General features: G+C 39.0%; 1 protein-coding gene and 1 pseudogene across 1 annotated transcript; one reads left to right on the top strand and one right to left on the bottom strand.

Annotated features, from left to right (window-relative positions):
• Positions 1-5653: 5653 nt before the first annotated feature.
• On the top strand, positions 5654-6268 carry LOC112198723. Its single transcript, XM_024339846.1, has one exon. The coding sequence runs from the start codon at positions 5654-5656 to the stop codon at positions 6266-6268; it is 615 nt and encodes a 204-aa protein (XP_024195614.1).
• A 3402-nt stretch (positions 6269-9670) lies between these two features.
• On the bottom strand, positions 9671-14700 carry LOC112197519 (annotated as a pseudogene).
• Positions 14701-22953: the final 8253 nt, after the last annotated feature.

The raw sequence follows: 22953 nt of genomic DNA, 5'->3' as shown, positions 1-22953 counted from the left end.
TCTCCATGTTGTACACCAACCTGAGAATCAATTTGACTTGCCAAAGGAAAGCAGGCTTCACGAGAGACTTCCATGTTGGCAGAAGTTTTCATGCCTTAAAAGAATCCAGAACTTTGTCAATGCTAGCATCTTGATGACAAAAATGTATCTGAAACTCTATGGTAATAACAGCAAGGCAATAAAACCTCAAAATAATTTTTTAACACTTAGGCCACTGGCTTTGGCTCTTACAAAACCTAAGACATTTGGTAAGCCTTCGTCACATATTTTTTGGCATGAACCAAGCTGCCACTTAATAAGTAAAAAACTTGGAAAAAATTTAAGGCCACAAGTCTTGGCCCAAGTAATACTCAGACACTTTAAACAAGTCTTAATGTGTGAAGTTTGGCATTAAAATCATGCCACAAAAGTTTGAACTACATGCCCCATATGTGCCCCCCAGGGGTAAGAACATGCTGCAACCAGTTATTTAAGTATATCAATGAATATCTAGAACAATGGCAAGGCTGCCTTTGAGGGGTCCTTTTTATCATGAGTTCGAATCCCACTAATGACATTTTTGCATATGTTTTCTTAAGTTTTTTTGTATATTTTTGAATTAGTTTTTTTTTTTTTTTAGTACAGACATGTTCTTAAGTCGTATGTCTTTGAAGTAGTTATATAACATAAATACTATATGTTTCTTTTCGTTGTTATCATTTTATAATTATTAAATTAAATAAAAAATAACTTGATAAGGAAAAAAGAATTGTATATCTTCGCCTCAGGCCTCTACAATCTCAGGACCGGCCCTGGTGAAATCCATGTGATGCATGTTTTTCCTTAAGCAAATTGTGTAGCTAGTCATTTATCTCATTTTATAGGTGAAATTCATGTGACGCATGTGTTTACGTGAATCAAATTATGTAGCTCAATATTTATCTCATTTTATAAGTGGAATTCATGTGACGTATGTTTTTTAATGACTGTTGGTTGAAATAGACTAGTGTGTATGATGTTCAAGCAAGAGGAGATGATGCTTCTCTTATTAGGAGAGTATTGAAAGATATATAGTTTCCTAATCGAGACAAGTGAAGTTCATGTGACTTGTGTTTTTCGTGAAACAAATTGGGTAGCTCATTATTTATCTTCTTTTGTAAGTGAAATTCATGTGACGCATGTTTTTCGTGAAGCAAATTATGTGGTTCATCATTTATCTTATTTTATAAGGAAAATTCATGTGACACATGTTTTTTAATGATTGTAATATTTTTGTTTGGTGTTTAAGTCCACTGCCTTCTCAGTATATAATCAATCTAGCAATAATAATAATAATAATAGCATGCTGGGGCTGAAGCTCTAAGCTTGACTGTGTTACAAACCCTATTTTTCCAATAAGAAAAAGAAAAAGTGGAGTATCAACAGTAATTATGTTAGCCATCTCAATTATCTTGGGATAATTTCAATTAGCATCTTCAACTTGAGAAAAAAATAGGTCTAGCCTCCTTCGCTATTCGGAGCCTCGACATTGTCCTAACAAAACCAATAGGGAAACGATGCTTGATGAGTGATGACAACTCATATACTACACAACAAAGCAAAATAAAACAGAAGAACAAAATTAAACAAGCTGAATCATAGTTTGGCAAGGTAGGAAGAACACTCTTCCTCTTCAAATCCACCTCCTGCTTATTATGCTTCCAATAGACCCTTTGTAGGGTTAATGATTTCTTTGATAGCTTTCTCTTTCATTGCGGGTGGCTACAAGCCTTCTTGGTTAGTAGCCACAGACCTGATGTAGAATGAATGACAGTCTGAATTGAAGAACAACTCGATCGCGGAAAAGGAGGAAAACCCAGATTGCTGCAACTTTGGTATTCAATGTCCAAATCGCGATTACTATAGCTTTCCTGAAATGGAACCACGCCAGGAACAAAACACGTCGCTTTGCCTTGACGTGTGGGCTTTTTTGGGCTTTCGGGGTTGTTTAGGGCCTCAAAACTGCAATTTACTGTTTTTCAGAATTTTCGGTTTCCTAGTTTGTTTTGGATTTGTTTTATTTTTACCAGTGGGCTTTAGGGTTTCATTGTTAGTCGCCCTAGAGTTTCTTTTCTCATATATAAGCAACAGTAAATGGCTACAGAGCCTATCTTTTATCATATTATCAATCAAATTGAAAATTTTCTCTTTTATCTCTGGTGGACTCCAGAACCTTTGTTTTAGGTTTATTGCTTGTAAACCTTAGGTGATCTTTCTGACTACGTCAGGTGGTATCAGAGCAAGTCTTCCCTGTCTCTCCTATTTACCTCAATAGCTATGGGTGAAGTTACGAAAGCAGATTTTGAGGCTCTTACCGCAGCGTTTACCGCTGCCTTTAACAGCGTGAATACTCAAATTGGAGAAATTCATGGATTGTTGGAAGAGAGGAACAACAACAATTAACAACAACAACAATCGGAATAGAGGCGGAGAAGGAGGCCAGGCCAATGAGTAAGGGCTCCACATGGTGACGTTGTTGATAATAATTCATAATCTGATTATTTGAAGAAGAAATTGTTCAACCTGAACAACAAGGACAAGCTAACTAGGATTACAATGTCAAGGCTGAGATCCCTTTCTTTTCGGGCAACTTGGGTGCGGAAGATTATCTGGATTGGCAGCTTCAGGTGGACAAATTCTTTGAGATTATGGAGGTGCCTGAAAACAAGAAGGTTAAGCATGTTGCCTAGCGATTGACGAGTACTGCTGCAGTTTGGTGGGATAAGTTGCAGAATACTTGGAAGAAGCAGAGGAAGCAAGGGGTTAAAACATAGTGAAGAATGAAAAGCTTATGATGGAGAAATTCTTGCCGGATGATTATGAGCAGATTCTATACAGGTTGTATATTGAATGTGTCCAAGGTACGAGGATCGTGGCTGAGTACACTGCTGAGTTCTTACACTATTCAGAGCTTAATGAACTAGGAGAAACTGAAGGTCAGAAGGTGGCTCGCTATATCAATGGGCTGAAGCCAGCCATTCAAGAGAAAATTGGATTGCAAACTGTGTGGACTGTGACAGAAGCTACAAGCCTAGCATTGATAGGAGCATAAATGCGACGAATATAGTGTGAAATCCCTTACACTTTTCTTAGTTATTTCCTTTAAAAAGTCAATTTTAACTTTGTTTTCTTTTTAGGTAGTTCATGGAGTGATTCAAGAGAAATAGGAGCTGAAAGGGAGCAATGGAGCCATGGATAATGAAGTACTGATGCAGAGGACCAATTTGATCAACCTTTTGGCCAGAAATTACTAGGGAAGTCCACGGAATTCATTGTGCAAAACAGTTGCTGCAAAGCAGAAAATTACAGTTTCAGAATCAGCTTTCTGGGAACGGTTTTGAGGAGCAATTCTTGCATCATTCCAATTGCTACTTTGAAGAAAGGGCCCACAATATTTGAATAGATGATGTTATATTTTAACTAGAGCTAAAGAACTGGTCAGAAGCATCAACGAGGCAGCAGGAAATCAAATTCAAAGTAGGCTTCCCAATAAGGCAGAAACTGTCAGCTTTTCACGAAGCTTTTTGGGAGATCTTTTCCGGCGATTTTCTTGGAGTTCTTCCAGAAGGTTGTTGATCAATCTAGAAGATATGATGTCATAGAAAACGTGGGAGTCAATAACCATCCAGAAAATTGTCAAGACGAAGTCGTTCCTAGTCCAAGAATGAAGCTTCAGAGTCAGAAATTGAATCCTAGTCAAAACAAGACAGTTTGGCAGAAAAATTCTATGGACGGATTTCTTGGGCATTTTTGGAAGGTTATTGCTGCTGCAAATATGAAGGAGAGTCCTATAAGGATTCCTCAAGATTTTTAGAAGATTATTATGGCTTGGAAATCATTTAATTGTGCACCAATCAGAGTAATCCTCAAGCAACTAGGGGAGGTTTTCAAAGCAGAATTGGAAAAGGAATCTTGAGGGTGCTCCACATACACATAGGGCTTCTGCAAACGTTGAAAAATAACAACCCCACAGCGCCATCTTCTGCCATAAACCCTAGCACACAAAATCTTGAAATTCCGAAGTCCTCTAAGAGCAAAAACCGTGCACACCATCATCCATCTTCATCAAGCCTTGCCGTGTACCATCTTGAGGGGGGTTCTTGCGTTCAAGGCTGCCTAAAAGTGAATTCGTGGCTCTCATCTTCTGCCATTTACGGTTTTTATTTTCTTGTAATTCAAACTTATATGTTTCTAGTTGTGAATTTTGAGACAATGTGTGGCTAATCTACTTTTGTTAGGGGCGAGGTTTGAAGCCCCTAAGATATGTTTTTGACAATATTTTGATTCCTATTTTTGTGATTGCTTTGTTGTGAAATTGTTTATTTGGTTTTGGTTTACAGATAACTCTTACTTGTTTATGTTCATGAACGCGTGCATAGAACATTATGAACTTGTAAGTGGGGCTAGAAATAGGTATTTTAATCTCCTAAACGGTTAATAATGCTTGTTTCAATGGTTGTAAAACCTATAGGACAATAGGTGAAACCAAAAAAAAAGGATTGCATGCTAGGTAGGCGTTCCACACTAGTTTTGCATACTTGTTCAATCAAACTTCTATATGTGATTAATGCTTAGAATAAATTGTTGATAGGATAGCGTTCTATACCTTGATTGTTTATTCTAAAGGCTTAGTAATGGTGCGTTCATCTTGCTTAAGTAATCTAGGGAAGTAATAAGAACTCACGCATGCTTCATGGTTTGTTCTTGATTGAAACCTTTTTCACGACTTAGTAATTGAAACTAGGATGATAAATTTGTCTCAAGCATATTTTGGTGGTGGATTTCCGAGTTCCTAACATCTTCATCCATATCTTTTCAAACCTTAAACTCAAAATCGTTTTTCTTTACTTTATTTTCTGTTTATTTTCATTAAAAACCCAAAAACCCCCAGTTTAGTGTGTTTCAGGATTGCAACGCCTCTACAATCCTCCTCTCTGTCCCTCCATCTTTTTCTCTTCTCTTTTTGTGTGTGACGTTTTCTTTAGTGTTAGTTTTGTTTTGTTTTGTTTTCTTTTGTGTGAATAATATTGTTACCCTCAATCTCTGGCATCGAACGATCCTTGCTTATCCTTTACTACTGACGACTACATTCTTGCAGGGTTAAATTGAGCGTCTATTTTGGGCGTATCAAGCATTGAAAGCATAACTATTAGAGAAGCCTTCACAAGCTTCTTCTTTCCAAAGGTATATCTCTCAAAGGAGCATAGAGTTGGTGAACTCCTCAGCTGGCAAGGGAAAGCCATACAACAAAATACAGAGGGTGCTCCTAGGGCTTCTAATCCTCCTTTTAAAGGGGCTAGCGGTTCTAGCAATTCCAGTGGTGCTCAAAATAGGGTCCCAAATCAGAAGCCTAATAATCCTTATGAGAGGCCTACAACAGAACTCTGCTGTACATGCAACAAGCCTGGACATAGGTCTAATGTGTGTCCTGAGAGGAGACAATCTGCTCTTATAGATGATTATGATGAAGATGATGAAGAAGTTGGAAGAGGTGATGAATATGAAGGTGCTGAGTCTGCGGTGGAAGATTAATATTGTGTTGGAGAGGATCTTATTAACTCCTAAGGAAGATGGGCAGCGGCGCAATATTTTCAGATCACTTTGTTCCATTAAAAACAAAGTGTGAAATCTAATTATGGATAATGGGAGCTGCAAAAATTTCGTAGCCATAAAATTGGTGGAGTATTTGCGATTACCTACACAACCTCATAAAGCACCTTATTCTCTGGGATGGGTCAAGAAAGGTCCACAAGTTCGAGTTGCTGAGTCATGCAAAATACCGGTATCCATTAGTAAGCATTATAAAGATGAAGTTCTGTGTGATATTATCAATATGGATGCTTGTCATATTTTATTTGGGCGACCCTGGCAATATGATGTGGATGTGACTTACAAAGGTAGAGATAATGTGATGATGTTTATGTGGAATAGTCATAAAATTGCCATGGCTCCTGTTTCTCAATTTGAGAGATCTGATGTAGAGAAAGGGGAGAGTTTTTTGACCTTGTCTACCAGTGAATTTGAGATGGAGGAAGCCTTTAAAGAATCTGAAGTTATTTGTCCAGTGGTGATTAAAGGGTTGTTGACTGCAGAAAAGGAAGATATAGTGATCCCTAAGGAAGTGCAGAATATGTTGAGAGAGTTTGAGTTGATCTCAGATGAGCTACCCAATGAGTTACCACATATAAGGGACATTCAGCATCAGATTGATTTGGTTCCTGGAGCTAGTTTGCTAAATCTGCCCCATTAATGCATGAGTCCTAAGGAGAATGAGATTTTGAGGGAGCCGATCGAAGACTTTCTAAAGAAAGGGTTCATTCATGAAAGTATGAGTCTTTGTGTAGTTCCAGTCCTCCTTGTTCCTAAAAATGGTAATCAATGGCGGATGTGTGTTGATAGTAGGGCTATAAATAAGATAACTGTGAAGTACAAGTTTCCTATTCCTCGTTTGGAGGACATGCTTGATGATCTGGAGGGTTCCAAGGTGTTTACAAAGATAGATCTTCAAAATGATTACCACCAGATTCGAATAAAGCCAGGGGATGAGTGGAAGACATCCTTTAAGAGCAAGGATGGGTTATATGAGTGGATGGTGATGCCATTCAGGTTGTCTAATGCACCCAGCACCTTTATGAGGCTTATGAACTAGGTTCTTCGTCCTTTTATTGGTTCTTTTTTCGTGATGTATTTTGATGACATATTGATATATAGCAGGACCAAATAGGAACATCTGGTATATTCGAGGTAGGATTTGGGAGCTCTACAGGAAAATAAAATGTACATTAACCTGAAAAAGTGTACTTTCTGCACCAGCAAGCTGTTGTTTCTAGGTTTTGTGGTTGGAGAAGAAGCCATTCAGGTTGATGAAGAGAAGATACGAGCTATAAGAGAATGGCCAGCCCCAAAAACAGTTTCTGAGGTGAGAAGCTTCCATGGTTTGGCTACTTTCTACAGGAGATTTGTAAGAAATTTCAGTACCATTACTGCTCCTATTACTGAATGTTTGAAGAAAGGCAAATTCCAGTGGGGAGAAGAAAAGAAAAGAGTTTCGCTTTAATCAAGAAGAAACTTTGTACTGCACCAGTTTTTTCTCTTCCCAATTTCAACAAGGTGTTTGAGGTAGAATTTGATTCTAGTGGCGTGGGAGTAGGTGCTGTGTTGTCACAAGAGACCAGTAGCATTCTTTAGTGAAAAATTGAGCGAAGCTCATCAGAAGTGGAGTACTTATGATCAGGAATTTTTTGCAGTGTTCTGGGCATTGAAGCAATGGGAGCACTACCTAATCCGGAGAGAATTTGTATTGTTCATTGATCATTAGGCCTTGAAGTACCTTAATAGTCAGAAAACTGTGAACAAAATGCATACAAGATGGGTGAGTTTTCTGCAGAAATTTCCTTTTGTAATTTAGCATAAATCTGGTACTCTTAATAGGGTGGCTGATGCTTTGAGTAGGAGGGCTTCCTTGCTGGTCACTTTAGCTCAAGAGATTGTGGGTTTTGATCTCTTGAAGGACTTATATGAGGAAGAAGTTGATTTTAAGGAGATTTGGGCCAACTGCAGTAGTAATCATGCAATTGCAGATTTCTATGTGAGTGATGGTTATTTATTCAAGGGCAATCGGCTTTGTACTCCTAGTTCCTCATTGAGGGAGAAACTGATCAGAAATCTGCATGGAGGGGGTTTGAGTGGACACTTGGGCCAAGGTAAAACTATTACTAGCCTTGAGGAGAGGTAATTCTGGCCACAGCTGAAGAAGGATGTAGGAGCTATTGTGAGGAAGTGCTACACCTACCAGGTTTCTAGGGGCCAGTCCCAAAATACTGGTCTTTATTTACCTTTACCTATTCCTGCAGATATTTGGTAGGATCTTGCTATGGACTTTGTGTTGGGATTACCCTGTACCCAAAGGGATGTGGATTCTGTGTTTGTGGTAGTTGACAGGTTCTCCAAGATGGCGCACTTTATATCTTGTAAGAAGACTGCTGATGCTTCCAATATAGCCAAACTGTTTTTCAGGGAGGTGGTTCATTTGCATGGAGTGCCCAAGTCCATTACTTCTGATAGAGACATGAAGTTCCTTAGTCACTTCTAGATTACATTGTGGAGAATGTTTGGAACAGTTTTGAATAGTAGCAGCACTGCTCATCCTCAAACTGATGGGCAGACAGAGGTTACTAACAGAACTTTGGGTAACATGGTTTGGAGTGTTTGTGGAGATAGGCCCAAATAGTGGGATTATGCTTTGCCATAGGTGGAGTTTGCTTATAACAGTGTTGTGCATAGTGCAACAGGGGAGTCACCATTCTCATTAGTTTATACTGCTGGTCCTCGACATGTGGTTGATTTAGTGAAGCTTCCTAAAGTTCCTAGTGTTAGTGTTTTTGCTGAAGGCATCGCTAAGGATGTGCAAACTGTTAGAGAAGAAGTTAAGACCAAGTTAGAAGAAACTAATGCTAAGTATAAAGCTACAGCTGACAAAGATTGAAGAGTTAAACTGTTCCAAGAGGGTGGCGACGTGATGGTGTTTCTAAGGAAGGAGAGGTTTTCTGTTGGTACCTACAACAAGCTGAAGCCAAGAAAATATGGTCCTTTTAAGGTGTTGAGGAAGATCAACGACAATGCTTATGTTGTTGCACTTCCTGATTCCATGGGCATTTCTAACACCTTTAATGTGGCTGATCTGCATGAGTTTCGTGAAGATGAGGTTCTTTATCCTGAAGAGAACTCGGGGTCGAGTTCTTCGGAGGTGGAGGAGACTGATGTAGAACGAATGGCAATTCAAATTGAAGAACAGCTCGATCATGGAAAAAGAAGAAAACCCGGTATGCTGCAACTTTGGCATTCGGTGTCCGAATCAAGATTGCTATAGCTTTCCGGAAAGGGAACGATACCAGGAACAAAACTTGCCACTTCGCCATGACGTGTGGGCTTTTTCGGGCTTTCGGGGTCGTTAAGGCCTCAAAATTGCAATTTACTGTTTTTCAGAATTTTAGGTTTCCTAGTTTGTTTTGGATTTGTTTTGTTTTTACCTGTGGGCTTTAGGGTTTCATTGTTAGTCGCCCTAGAGTTTCTTTTCTCATATATAAGCAACCTTAAACGACTGCAGAACCTATCTTTTATCATATTATCAATCAAATTGAGAATTTTCTCTTTTATCTCTAGTGGACTCCAGAACCTTTGTTTTAGGCTTATTGCTTATAAACCTTAGGTGATCTTTCCGACTGCGTCAAGACCTCAGATCAAAAGGAACTAAAGGCAATTCGATTACTTTGAGAAAAACACAATGTTCCAATTGGCTAAAACTTAATAGAGACCAAATTACAGATAGTTAAGATTTCTCATAATATTGATTATGACTCATAAGCCATAGACTTGGTTTCATGTCATTTAAAGGATCAGTTCACTTTGCCAAATCTAATCTGGCATGTAATAACCTCTCTCGCTAAGACACAGCTAAGACAAGACATTCAAAATATTTGGTAAAAATGTCTGTTATTGGAAACCGATTGTGGTCACTCTTCAAATATACACATAGGCTGCAACTACCTATTTCTTTAACCATGCATGTATTCTACTTGGAAAATGGAAAAGTAACTATTCTTACTGTACCAAAAGTCTGATTTTCACAGAATTTGTGATGGTTATTAGGGCATCATATTAAGTCTGGGAGAGCTGTTTCATTCCAAGTACGAACTTCGAGCCAGCTCGGAAAGCTTTGCATCTTTAGATCATAACAAGTGAGTTTCTCTTGTAACTAGTAATACAAAGTTCAAAAGACATGTTGGTACCCCTCACATTCTTACAATACAAGCCAAACTGAGAGATTGACAGAACATATGCTAAGAGCCACAAGTTCTATTTTAAGTTGTTAGCTTTAGAACTTTATTTTACCAGAATGGAACTTCATTCAGCGACACATATTTCAAATTGAAAATTTGAGCCAGTGGAAGTAGCTAGCTTCATAGCTTGAACTGGTCAAGTCCAGACCTCTCATCAAGCCCTTGAGAAAAGAACTTGCCATGGTACTCATCTATGGAGAAATCCTTGTACAGAGGAGGGTTTTCATCTGATATAAGCTCTTTGATCGGACCATAAGACTTGGCAGCAGTCTCTCCTTTAAAAAAATAAGCTACAGAAACTCGTGGACCGACACAGTTGGTGAGCACTCTATGTTGAACACTCTTGAGCCTGTCATTTGATATAGCCTGGAGAAAGTCCCCTATGTTTATTACTAAGCCTCCTGAAATGGGTTCAACGTTAACCCACTGATTGTCATGAAGGACTTGAAGGCCACCGATTTTGTCTTGAAGAAGGATTGTGAGAAACGCTGGATCTGAATGCTTGCTAGTTCCCAAAGTTAGCTCTGGTTCAGGGCATGCTGGATAGTAGTGGCAGACACAGGTATAAAACTTAGCACACTCCATTTACCTTGTTAGGTAATCCGGTTTGAGTTCCAGAGCCTCTGATAATAATCCAAAGAGTTGATCTGCCAACTCTATGACATGGTTTGTGTACTCAAGTGCTACTTCTCTGCATTTTTTGAATGAACAAATATGTAAAAAGTTGTTCTAGCTAGACTTTTCGGTTAAGTGACTCAAAGGATTTGCACAACATTTATTAAACTCTTTATGACGTGTGTATGTTGTCCTGCGTAAAAGGGCTGGACTGCATTACCAGATAAGAGTATTATTTGGATCTATCTGACATAAGAGTCTCATAGCAATTTAGCTAAATCGATCGGTCATTTTCAAAAACGATATGGTCTTCAAATAGATTACGATGAAACGTCCCTAAATGTTCAGATAATTAACATCACGAGCATACAGCATGAGGTCATGAAAGTTTAAAGATCCACAATAAGTAACAAAAAAGTTTCACTCAATACAACAACTAATAAAATTGACAGTGTTACTAAGAAAATACCTACAAACTTGAGGGAGTTCTTGGGGTTCATGATCAACTGCGGGCTTGGTAAAAGCCAAAGTGTCCCTCCAATTAGCTGCTTTTGACTGGTAGAGATCGTAATTGCTATTGAATCTCACAGTTCTCTTTAGATCACGACTATAGAACTCTTTCTTCGCCTCAAGATCTTGCTCATTAAACCTCCTTACGCCTTGGATCATATCTTCAAGCACATTCAATGGAACTCCATGATTGACCACTTGGAAGAAACCCCATGTCTCGGATGCAATCCGAACTTCATTAACAATCTCCTTGTGGCGATCACCGTAGAGGCCACCGAGATTTATGACAGGAATTTGCAAATTTGGTTGCTGACATGTTGGAAAATCAGCATGATCATTAGATGGTGCTATGAATATCTTTGGGACTTTGCCTATGCCTGCATCTACAAGGCCTTTGACTCCAGCCTTTGTATCATCGAAACTCTTTACCTCTTGAGCTCGGTTGTATTCAGCAGATTGAGTTTCGCCTGAGACTTCCATGACATGTTCAGTAATCAGTACAAGGATTGAAGGTGTTTGATAGCTCAAGCACTAAAAGGCAAGGATAATTGTATGCAGATTCAGCTGGTAGTTACTTGTTATGAGGTGGCTAACATTAAGCCACGCAAGCGCACAAGCCACCAATTGTTTTCAGAGAAAGTCTTGCGTACGGCAGACGCAAGGAGCATGTGGTACTACGGGCTGACCAATCATACTCTTAGCAGGGGGGTATTTCACTTTAAAAAAGGGGCAGTTTCGGAATGAAAGAAATTTTTGGTGGGTTCTAATTAGGCAGCCGCACCATGTGGCCGTGCTGCTGCCGTATGTAAGAATTTTTTTTTTTTTTTTTGTTTTTTTTTTTTTCCTTAAATTCACGGAAATGACGATTGTGGGTAAAACATAACCACCCAATTAGCTAAATTCAAAACATGTGAACGGGATTGGCTGAATCGTAAAATACATAAAAAGCTGAGATCAGCAGGGTCCTCAAGACTTGAGAAAGAAGAGTTCTGTCTTGAGAAAGAAGAGTTCTTGTAATTACAGGGAATTTGTCAAAACTTCTATCACTGGGACTTTGCCCCTCTTAATTTACACACAGTGAAGCTATCTATCTTTTTCACCATGTTTTTCTTCAAGATAAAATGAGTAATAGCTTTTGACAGCATCAAAACTCGAATTTCAAAAAAAATTGTGATGGTTATGATGACATCACAATAATTCTTGAGAGATGTATCAGCATTTTAATTGAAGTATAAACTTCAAGAACAGAACAGATGGGAAGGGTAAGCTGGTATCTTTATATGTAAAACCTATATATTTAGTTGTTACAGTACAAGCCATACAAACATATGCCAAGAGCCACAACGTACCATTCTTCATTGTTACCTTTGGCACTTGAAATGTGTTAGTGCAGAGTTCCCATCAAGCCCTTTTCCATCATAGTAAGCAATGAAGTCTTGAAGTGAGGTTTCTCTGTATACAGGGGGATGATTTTCTGACAGCAATTCGTTTATGGGGCCGTACAACCTTGTTGATGGATAAAGATGCAAGGTGAAAAAGCAAGCAATAGATACTCTTGGTCCTTCGAGGTTGGCAAGCACTTGATGCTCTACGCTTTTGAATCTGTCATTGGATATAAGCTGCAAGAAAATACAACAGAACAGTCTCTCAATGAGTTCTAGTAACAACAGAAGTACAGAACTATCTAGTTTCAGTTTTCAGATATTTGTGCCTTTCACATTCTGTTATATCAGCTTCTTATATAAGTAAAAACGACACCCAAGTTATGATGTCCTAGAGTGATCCTCCTTCGAATCTATGCACAAAAATGCATATATCACAGAGACCTCAGTTCAGTTCAATTCACTGGAATTGAGTTCCTTGTACATGGGACAAGGCAGGCTCATTCATTAAAGGATCAGATGATTGTCGTGTGATTATTGTCCCAAGGTACCACTAGAAATCCTGGTCTACTTCTGTTTGGAGGTTTATCAGAAACATGCAATGAGTAATGACACTCGAATGAATTATAAACGATGGGAGATGGCAACTTTAACAGTAGTGGTTCAAAATGTAGAAATGTATGTATGGCAAAATGTCTGTATATTACCAAATTTTGCTGTCTTTTTTTTTGGTAAAAAATTTAGCTGCCATCAAATACTAATATAGAGAGGGCTTGCCTGCAAGAGATCTCCAATGTTGACCACTAAAGCTCCAGGAACAGGAGGAACATCAATCCATTGGTTTTGACACAGAACTTGGAGGCCACCAATATGGTCTTGAAGTAGAATGGTGAGAAAATCCGGATCAGAGTGTTTGGTTGTGCCCAAAGTCAGTTCAGGCTCAGGGCATGGTGGATAGTAGTGACTAAGAATAAGATGCCCCTTTGCACAATCCAATTCTAAAAGGTGGTCCGGTTTGAGCCCAAGTGCCTCAGATAGCAACTCAAACAACGTCACACCTAGTTTGTGAACTTGATCTGAATACTCCATGGTAATGTCTCTGCCAATTAGATAAATCACACTTCAATTATACCAACTGGGGTGAGTCATGTTTTCCGCCATTTCACTAGAAGTCTAGAACCAAATTTGAACTTCTCACAAATCACCGACCCCCATCTATTACAATATAATCAACACAATGTTTCTACAAGTTAGAGACTCTTTCCAAACCGTGTCTACCTGTGTCTATATAAACATGCTCTACAGATTAGTGACAAGTCCAGCAATGCAAGAGGAGACACATTCTAGACCACCTCACACCATTATAGGCAAATTGAGTCTACCTTTTACATCGATTTTTTTGGTCGGTGTTTATGAATAAACCAAATACAACACAATGTGAGAGTTCATATGACTTACCATCAGGTTAGCAGGATATGCCAACATCATCATAGGCTTACATGCGAGATTAGACCCCAATTTTACGAAGCTTGACAAAAGTAACCAAGACTACAGACGACTAGACTAAAACTTAGAAAGACCATGACCAAATGTGCAAACTATAATGTGGGAATCACCAAACTTCTTAAGTGACTATAGTACTGTAAACACAGGGATGTAAAATAATTTTAACCCAAAGTTGAACACTATAAGTAAAAAAAATTAAGAAGATTATGATGGATCATACCTGCAAACCAGAGGCAACTCTTGAGGATCAAGAGGCTCAGGACCCATGACACAAAACAAGCTGTCCCTCCAATTAGCAAATCTCGACTGATACAAATCAAAGTTGCTCCCAAACTTGACCTTCCTCATCAGCTCCCTACTATAGTACTCAGCCTTCGCTTCCCTCGGCAGCTCGTGGAACCCACGCGCCGCCTCCAACATCCCCTCCAACACTCTCTTGGGTATTCCATGGTTCACCACCTGGAAGAACCCTACGCTCTCCGCCGCCCGCCGCACTCCGTCGATAACCTGCGCTCGCCTGCCGGCAGTGTCAGCGAGGTCCACCACCGGGATACTGAACTGGGTTTTGGTTGTCTCGCCTGGAACTTGATCCCCGCCGGCGTAATCTGCCGGAGGCCGGACAAAAATTGGTGGGATTTTGGTGATGCCGGCATCAACGATCCCTTTGACACCAGCTTTGGATTCGTCAAAGGCCTTGAGCTGTTGGAGACGGTCTTGGTTGCCTGAATTGCCGGAGACCATTTTGTTGTTTGCAGCTTGTGTTTTGGATTCGGAATCTGGTAAGCTTTGACTAGGATTGCCACATGTTTTGGTTATATCACTTATATGTCATGATCAGTTTACTGATGGTAAATGTGCCTATCCACTGTTCTTGAGGTTTTCATGATATTTGATTAATTTCATGACTTGGTTGAAATCTAGAAATCCCATTTCTGCTGTGGACTATACTTATATTTTTGCTTGCGTGTCAAGCTACACTGCTACACTACATTTCAATTGTTGTATTCTCCCCATGAACAAACTTTTCTGGTAAATTGAAGGGCGTTTTGGTTTCCATTCTTTTCCGCCAAGTTTCCCTGCATTTTACTATCAGATTAGCAACAACATGATCTGTGAAGAAGAAAGAAAAAAAAAGGACCAACAAAGTTGAAGACCCCTAAACTATGTTTATGATTTGATGAGATTAGTTGAAACATGAAAGACATGACAGTAGTATGGAACTTAATTGGAAAAATATTTTTATATATTCTAAGGGCCGAGGTATTCAAGTTAAATGTTTTTTTTTTTTTTTTGAATCAAACCCAAATCGGGTGTCAATATATTGCATCACAAGGCAGAATAGGCCGGTACATACCCTTCCGCCGTAGACAATAAGCTAGTGGTAATACCCACAATGGTACATAGCTATAGACCTACTCATTAGACAATTAAGTACGTAGACATAGTGAGAGTCCTCTTTCGGTACTACTCCTGAGGCGCTAGAGGTACATAGGGTGCACAAAAGTGCTTAGGTTCCTAAAAAGAAATTATTTTAATTAGAAAAACTAAAAACATAGGAATGGGCGTAGGGAAAACACCCCAGCCCAAAATAAAAGCCCTAGAGGGCAGCTCTAAGAGAGAGGAAGTCCAGCTCAAGGCCCAGCAGAGAAGGGTGCCCCAAGCCCAGCCCAAACACCATCGCCAACCCAAAATCTGTGCACAGGTTCGGTGCAGCGCCGCCGACCAAGTTAAATGTTTAGTTAAACATATATATATATATATATATATATATATATATATATATATACAGGCGGGTTCCAAAGAGGACGTCCGCACTTTCACTAAAGTACGGATGGCGCTGCTGCAGCAGCTTTCAGGCGGTGACGGGGCGGCGGGGCTTGCCTAAAGGAGGCCGGAGGCATCCCAGACATCTTTTGGGCAGCGATCGAGGTCGGAGGAGATCGTGGTTGCAGGTTTCTGGGCAACGACCTCACCTGCAATTGCAGGTTTCTGGGCAGCGCTACAACCACGTCGCCGGTGACTCCACCAACTGCAGACCGGTCCGTCCGACCCCTGGCCTCCATCCTGCAAGCCCCGCCGCTCCGTCGTGCCCTTAGCTGAGCTGCAGCATATATATATATATATATATATATACAGATTTTATCCAGAGCGGAGCTCCGCTTTGAAATTAACATGTGACGTTCGAGTTTTGGGTCACTTTTCGGTCGCATATCCACATCTCGACCGTTCATTTTTTAGGTACTAGTGTATAGATCATCTCTGTAAATTTTCAGCCAAATTAATAATCGTTAAGGTATGTAACTCGCTTAAACCAATGGACGGACTGAATTTGTCAACTTGAACCGTACTAGTTTTAAAGCAGTTATCAATGTCTTAACGATCATCATTTTGGCTGAAAATTTGCAAAAATGATCTATACACTAGTACATATATATATATATATATATATATATATATATATATATATATATACAGATCCTATCCAGAGCAGAGCTCCGCTTTGAAATTAACTTGTGAAGTTCGAGTTTTTGGTCACTTTTCGGTCGCACATCCATATCTCGACCGTTCAGTTTTTAGGTTCAGGTTGACAACCATCCATTGGTTTAAGCGAGTTCAGGTTGACAACCATCCATTGGTTTAAGCGAGTTCAGGTTGACAACCATCCATTGGTTTAAGCGAGTTAGATACATTAACGATCATCAATTTGGCTGAAAATTTGCAGAGATGATCTATACTCTAGTACCTAAAAATTGAATGGTCGAGATATGGATATGCGACCGAAAAGTGACCAAAAACTCAAACTTCACTCGTTAATTTCAAAGCGGAGCTCCGCTCTGGATAGGATATATATATATATATATATATATATATATATATATTTTAATCACTCAACTTTCTCTTGATTGACACTTTGGTCACTCATGTTTATAAAATCTCATTATAGTTACTCAACTTTAACTCTGACTATCACTTTAGTCCGCCGGTGAATTTTTCCGATAAAAAAAGTCACATGATGCCTCACATGCCATTTTTTAAGGGTTATTTTCGTCCCTCACCATTTACCTGCCGTTTTCCTCAAACTCTTCATAATTGCCTCCAAAATCTATGGCTTCCCTTTAATTTTCCTCCCTTCTCCTTTTCCTTCGACCTACCATTGTCTCTCTCTTATTAAATTCTTTAAACACATCCAGCGTTTTCTCTATTGCTAGGACTTTCTCGTATTTGTTCTCATGCATGGGCTGTTGGTTCACATCAGTTTACTCAACCTGCATTTGAAATATTTTTGAAAGAAAAGATGATAAATTTTTATATTGTGCAGGAAATACTTGGTGATAAAGTTGAAGGCCAAACTTATGCATCTTCTCTGCCAAATTCATCTACACAAGCTCTCTCAAACGTTACCCCAGCCTCACTCAATATAAGGTCTCATCCCCAACAAATTTCTCATCTGTTTACATTGATGGTAAAACAAGATTCCCAATGAGGTGGAAGTCAGCTGCAAAGAATAACAAACCATTTAAAACACCAAGAGACAATTGTGCAAAAGTGGGGATCCAAAAGGAACCGAAAGCAGGAACTGTCAAGACAATTTGGAAGACCTGATTCTGACTTATGAACAACATCCTTCTATTTTGAATGAGATTCTATGTTTAAATCTATATTTTGTTTTGTGACTTGATTAAGCAGTTAAGAGATTTAATGTGTATGCTTGCTGTATTTGGAACATAAGTTTAGGAGGAAAGCAATATTTCGGGATTCATGTATTTTGTGGTTGTTCATTTTGAAACTCATTGTGCTACAATTGGAAAGAATTACCATAAACATTTTGGAAATGTTATTTCGTTGGACACTTGCACTACCTCTCCCATCATTACTACACAATTGCAATTGTATGAATGTAGGAATGGATTCTAATTTTTCTTGTTTTCAATGATCATGGATCTTGCTTTTAACAATGAAGGAGATGAAGCTATTTCTAGGTACAAGTTTTGTGTGTTGGCATTCCATACAAAACGGGAAAGTATCATTGAGGTTAATGGGTTTAATATCTTTTGGTTATTTAAAGATATTTTTCTATGTGCCATATTGGATTATTAATTCCCAAATATTTTAGGATTTGGTGTCCTTAATTATATATATTTGTTATTAACACAAAAAGATTTGTTTTCCTTGTAGAAGGTGGATTAGGGTAATTAGCTGTTCTTGGTTGTTTTGGTGAATACGTTAGCTAACCCTGATAAGAAGGAAAAACAGACGGCAAAGGGTGATACATTCAAAAATGCAAGAATTTGTAATAGGGTCTTGCATGTTTGTTTGAGTTGGTGTCTTCACGAAGAGTCAAAACACTTGGTCCATGTATAAGTGTTTGTGATCATAGTTTCATATGGATAATACTCTCTCGAGATCAGTAGAGAGACTGTGAAGAAAGAAGAACAAGATTTGAAGATCATTCAAGGGAAGGAGTTCTAGAAGGAAGACAAACTTAGAGTTAGCTTTTGTCTAAATCTTATAGCCGAGCAAGTGCTATACAAGTTTGTACAAGAACATATCCTTTTGAATAAGATGATTATTATTTTGGGTTCTCAAGAATAAGAACCCCGCAGTGTTTTTAATCTCATATTTGAGGTTTTCACTGCGTAACCAAAAATCTGGTGTTTTGTTCGTTATTTTTGGTTTCTGCCCAATAGGGATTGATCCGTGCACTACAATCCCCATTCTCCAGAAAATCACATTTTGTCCTTGTATTTTCACTATTTTTAATGATCATGGATCTTGCTCTTACAAAAGTGGTACCTTTCTTTCTGCTTTGTGATTCAAATAAAAGACAATAAACATTTTAGGATATAATTGAACTAAGACCTTCCCATTTTCCTTAAATTTGAAACTTATAATTGACGTATTGATCTCCTGCTTGCTTTCAATCTCGTCCTACAATTGGAGAACAGCAAAACAGAGGCAATTATATGGGACTTTTTTTTTCTTTTATCAGGGAACTTGGCAATTGTAAGAATCTGTTCCATCTAAGGGAAAAAATACAGATTGTAAGAACAGATTCTTAGTCTTAGCATCTACGGAACTAAAATTTTTTTTCAACTGTTGAGTTTTAGTCACTCATCTAAAGATGTTCTGGTAATGATATGGGACTGTTAACCAACAGCCCAGACATGAAAATAAATATGAAAAGGTCCTAGCAATAGAGAAAACGTTGGATCTGTTTAAAGAATTTAATAAGAGAGAGACAATGATAGGTCGAAAGGAAAAGGGGAAGGGAGGAAAATTAGAGAGAAGCCATAGATTTCGGAGGCAATTGTGAAGAGTTTGAGGAAAACGGTGTGCAAATGGTGAGGAACGAAAATAACCTTTAAAAAATGGCATGTGAGGCGTCATGTGACTTTTTTTATTGGAAAAATTTACCCGCGGACTAAAGTGATAGTCAGAGTTAAAATTGAGTGACTAAAGTGAGATTTTATAAATATGAGTGACCAAAGTGTAGATCAAGCGAAAATTGAGTGACTAAAACTGTATTTTTTCCTATATATATATTCTAATTTTTAAAAAGAGGATCAAAGGGTTTCACTCATGCCTCCATGGTGACTCGAACCCATGACTTTGTACATAGGTAGTGGGTGCTCGAACCACTAAGCTAACACCACTTCGTCACGTACTCTCTCGGTTATCCCGTGGTTCATCACCTAGAACAACCCATATCTCTTTCCAACCCTCCGGACTTCGTCGATCACCTCAGCACGCCGGCCAGCAATATTGTTAGTGATCGAGGTTCACTTCTCGGATACTGAAATGGGTTTGGGTTGAAATGCAGGAGACTTTATTTCATGGTGGACGGATGAAAATTAGTGGGACTTTAAAAATGCATTAACACACCAAATAAATAGCGCATTTAACATCTTCTGCAAATTTGGGAATTTTAACGTACTAGAATATTTTTTAGATACTTGGAATAAAATCAGTAATAGGGCATCTCCAACAACGGTTCAATTTTTGGGCTCTCCAATAGGAAGAGACTTGTCACGCCCCTGATTTTTAACACAAATAAAAATAGATATATAATCCCATAATTATACATGCGCGATCGTTCAGCCATCAATACAAAATACCTGGAAACTTTTTCCCTTTAACTGCACACATATTGATGCCCTGAACCTACTATGTCAATATTGACCCACACCACAGAGTCATATATTACATAAGCTTACGAATTAAATTGTCAACAACAAGATAAAACGTAAATGCTCCTCAGAGCTTACTACACCGGAAGTCCAAAATAACGGTAAAGTCACAAAATTGGCTTCCTACCGTTTAGCTGCAAGTATGCAACCCCAACTTCAGCCACGATTTTCTTGACCTATAGGATTAACCCCTACACCGTTTGAATGGTGCACGGGGTTGCCACACAACAAATCTGGTAAGTTTTTGCAAGCCCGTATGAGTAACTCAAAACAGTTAACACAACTCACACCAGAAATAAGGAAAACAACTCACGCTTTGATTTCTTGTCAAATCGAAATAAAAGAAAGCAACATACACCTTGGTTCCTTTTAAAGCGAAACATAGAAAACAACTCACTCCTTGGTTTCTATCAATCCTACCAAAATCGTACCATAGAAAACAACTCACACTTGAATTCTATCAATATAACATAGAAAGCAACTCACTCCTTGATTTCTATCAATTGTACCAAAATCGTACCATAGAAAACAACTCACACTTGAATTCTATCAATATAACATAGAAAGCAACTCACTCCTTGATTTCTATCAACTGTACTAAAATCGTACCAAAGAAAACAACTCACAATTGAATTCTATCAAATCGTTAATAAGGAAAACAACTTGTACCTTGTCCCCTTAAAAACCGGTAATGTCATGAGTTATCAATAACCAGTTCCCGTTACCCCATGAATTACCTATATGGCAGACACACTAGAGCTCTAACTGAAACGTAACCACTCGTCCAGCCAAAGACGTGATTACCTGCTATTCTGCCCAAGGTCATAGACCTTCATTCCTTGAACTTTTCCGTCCCTTGGAATAAAACATTGAAGGAGTCGCACTTGACCCAAAATGTTACACGAATCTCAATGCTTTTCAAAACAATCGAAATCAACATTTCCAAAATCATTGTTTTCCGAAAAGCCATAACACAAAACAATAAAAAGCATCATTCCATGCATAATTTTTTCATACACAAATCTCAACACTTTTCCCAAATCTCAACACTTTTCAAAACAAATCGAAATCAACATTTCCACAATTATTTGTTTTCCAAAAGCCACAACCCAAAATAATAAAACGCATCATTCATGCCTATTGTTTTCATAATCTACAAACCACCAAAACATATATATTTCACATAAATATATATCTATATGTAGTCATCCGCTCAGGAATGCCTACTAATATCAACTATAGTTTGCAGTTAATAAATAACTCTCAAAACAATAAGGGTATTCCCGTTCGTGAATGAACTTCGTGAGATTACTCACCTCTAAACTCCCGCTGCATTTTCGATAAAGAACAAAGCAGCTAATCCACGAAATAACCGTCCAAATACTTCGTCAAGTACCTAATCACATACGGTTCCAACTTAGTAACGATTCACATTTGATTTAAGTTCGAAACCCCTGTTTTGAACTAAAATCCCCAAAGTGGCACCAATCGAGGAAAAACCACATCCGAGACCTCCCAAAGTCTCCGGAATACGTCCACGATGGATGTGACCAAACCACAAGTTGATTGGACGCTCGAATCCTCAAGGATCGAATAAATCGATCGGTATGAAACTGCAAAAATCATAACAATTCCATACGAACTCCAAAATTTTCATATTATATATTGAAACGCTCGTATCAATGAGTAGAACATATATAATACCAAAAACAGTTCCTTAAGTGGCCGGAATGCCGCCAGAACGCCACCACAGGCGGTGGCGCACTGCCGCCGGCCAAAACTCAATATTTCACAAAACTCCCAACATCAAAAAGCTTCATCTAAGCATGCTTGTGAACTTTCATAACTAGCTCGAAGTCAGAAAACAAGCATAAAGGGTCGAAAACTACCTCACAAGCCGTGAACAGTAATCCAATCTGAGTTGAACCAAGTTTTACGTGAATTGATCCTAACAACCACCAAGGATCGATCAAGGAGGCTGCTCTGAGCTCCCCAAGCTCAACTTGAAGCCCGGCCGACGTCGGAGATCGGAGAACGGATCGGGTCCGAAAACACTCAACTGTGCCGCCTTGCCGCGCCGCTGTGGAGGAGAATCAGAGCTAGAGGACACCAGAGGGACGACCAGACGGAGGAGACGATCCTATCTGGAAAGTTTTGTCGCTGAAGACCACCGCAGTTCGCCGGAAAATCCGGGTCGGGTCGGCCGGGTCCGGGTCGGGTCAGTCGGATTATTTTGTTTCTGAAGGTGCAGCCGAGAGAGAAGAGAGAGGAAGTGAGTTTTCCAGGAATGGAATTAATGAAAATAGTAAGTTTCCAACTTGGGAAACTTCTATTTATACCAAAATGGAAATTCCTTCCAATGACCATAACTTTCTCATACAAACTCCGATTCTCGCGTTCCATATGTCTACGAACTTGTATTGACGTGCTCTACAACTTTTGTGAAGGAAGTTTTTTAAGAATCCCAACATATAAAAAGTCAAACTTCACACGACCCTCTAAACTGTGAAATTCGAATATTTATACGTACGAAAACCATTCCACCTCACATACAACTTACGAATAAAGCACAATACCAAATATTCGTACAATTGGTCCATTATTAACTACCAAAATTAAATAACGAAAATCCAGGTCATCACAGTCTACCCTCCTTAAAGGAATTTTGTCCCGAAATTCACGCTTGCTGATCAACAAACAACTGTGGGTACTTCGCTCTCATATCCGACTCCAACTCCCAAGAAGCATCACCCTCGTCATGGTGACTCCACAATACCTTAACCAAGTCAACTTCCTTCCTTCGAAGTTGCTTTGTCGACCTATCCACAATACGAACAGGTTCAACAACAAAGGTCGTATCCGCATGCACCTCAATCGTGCCATAATCGATCACAT

The sequence above is a fragment of the Rosa chinensis genome, chromosome 4 (assembly GCF_002994745.2).
Source record: "Rosa chinensis cultivar Old Blush chromosome 4, RchiOBHm-V2, whole genome shotgun sequence".
NCBI lineage: Eukaryota > Viridiplantae > Streptophyta > Magnoliopsida > Rosales > Rosaceae > Rosa > Rosa chinensis.
Note: the sequence above shows the minus strand (reverse complement) of the source record. Positions and strands in the feature narration are given on the sequence as shown.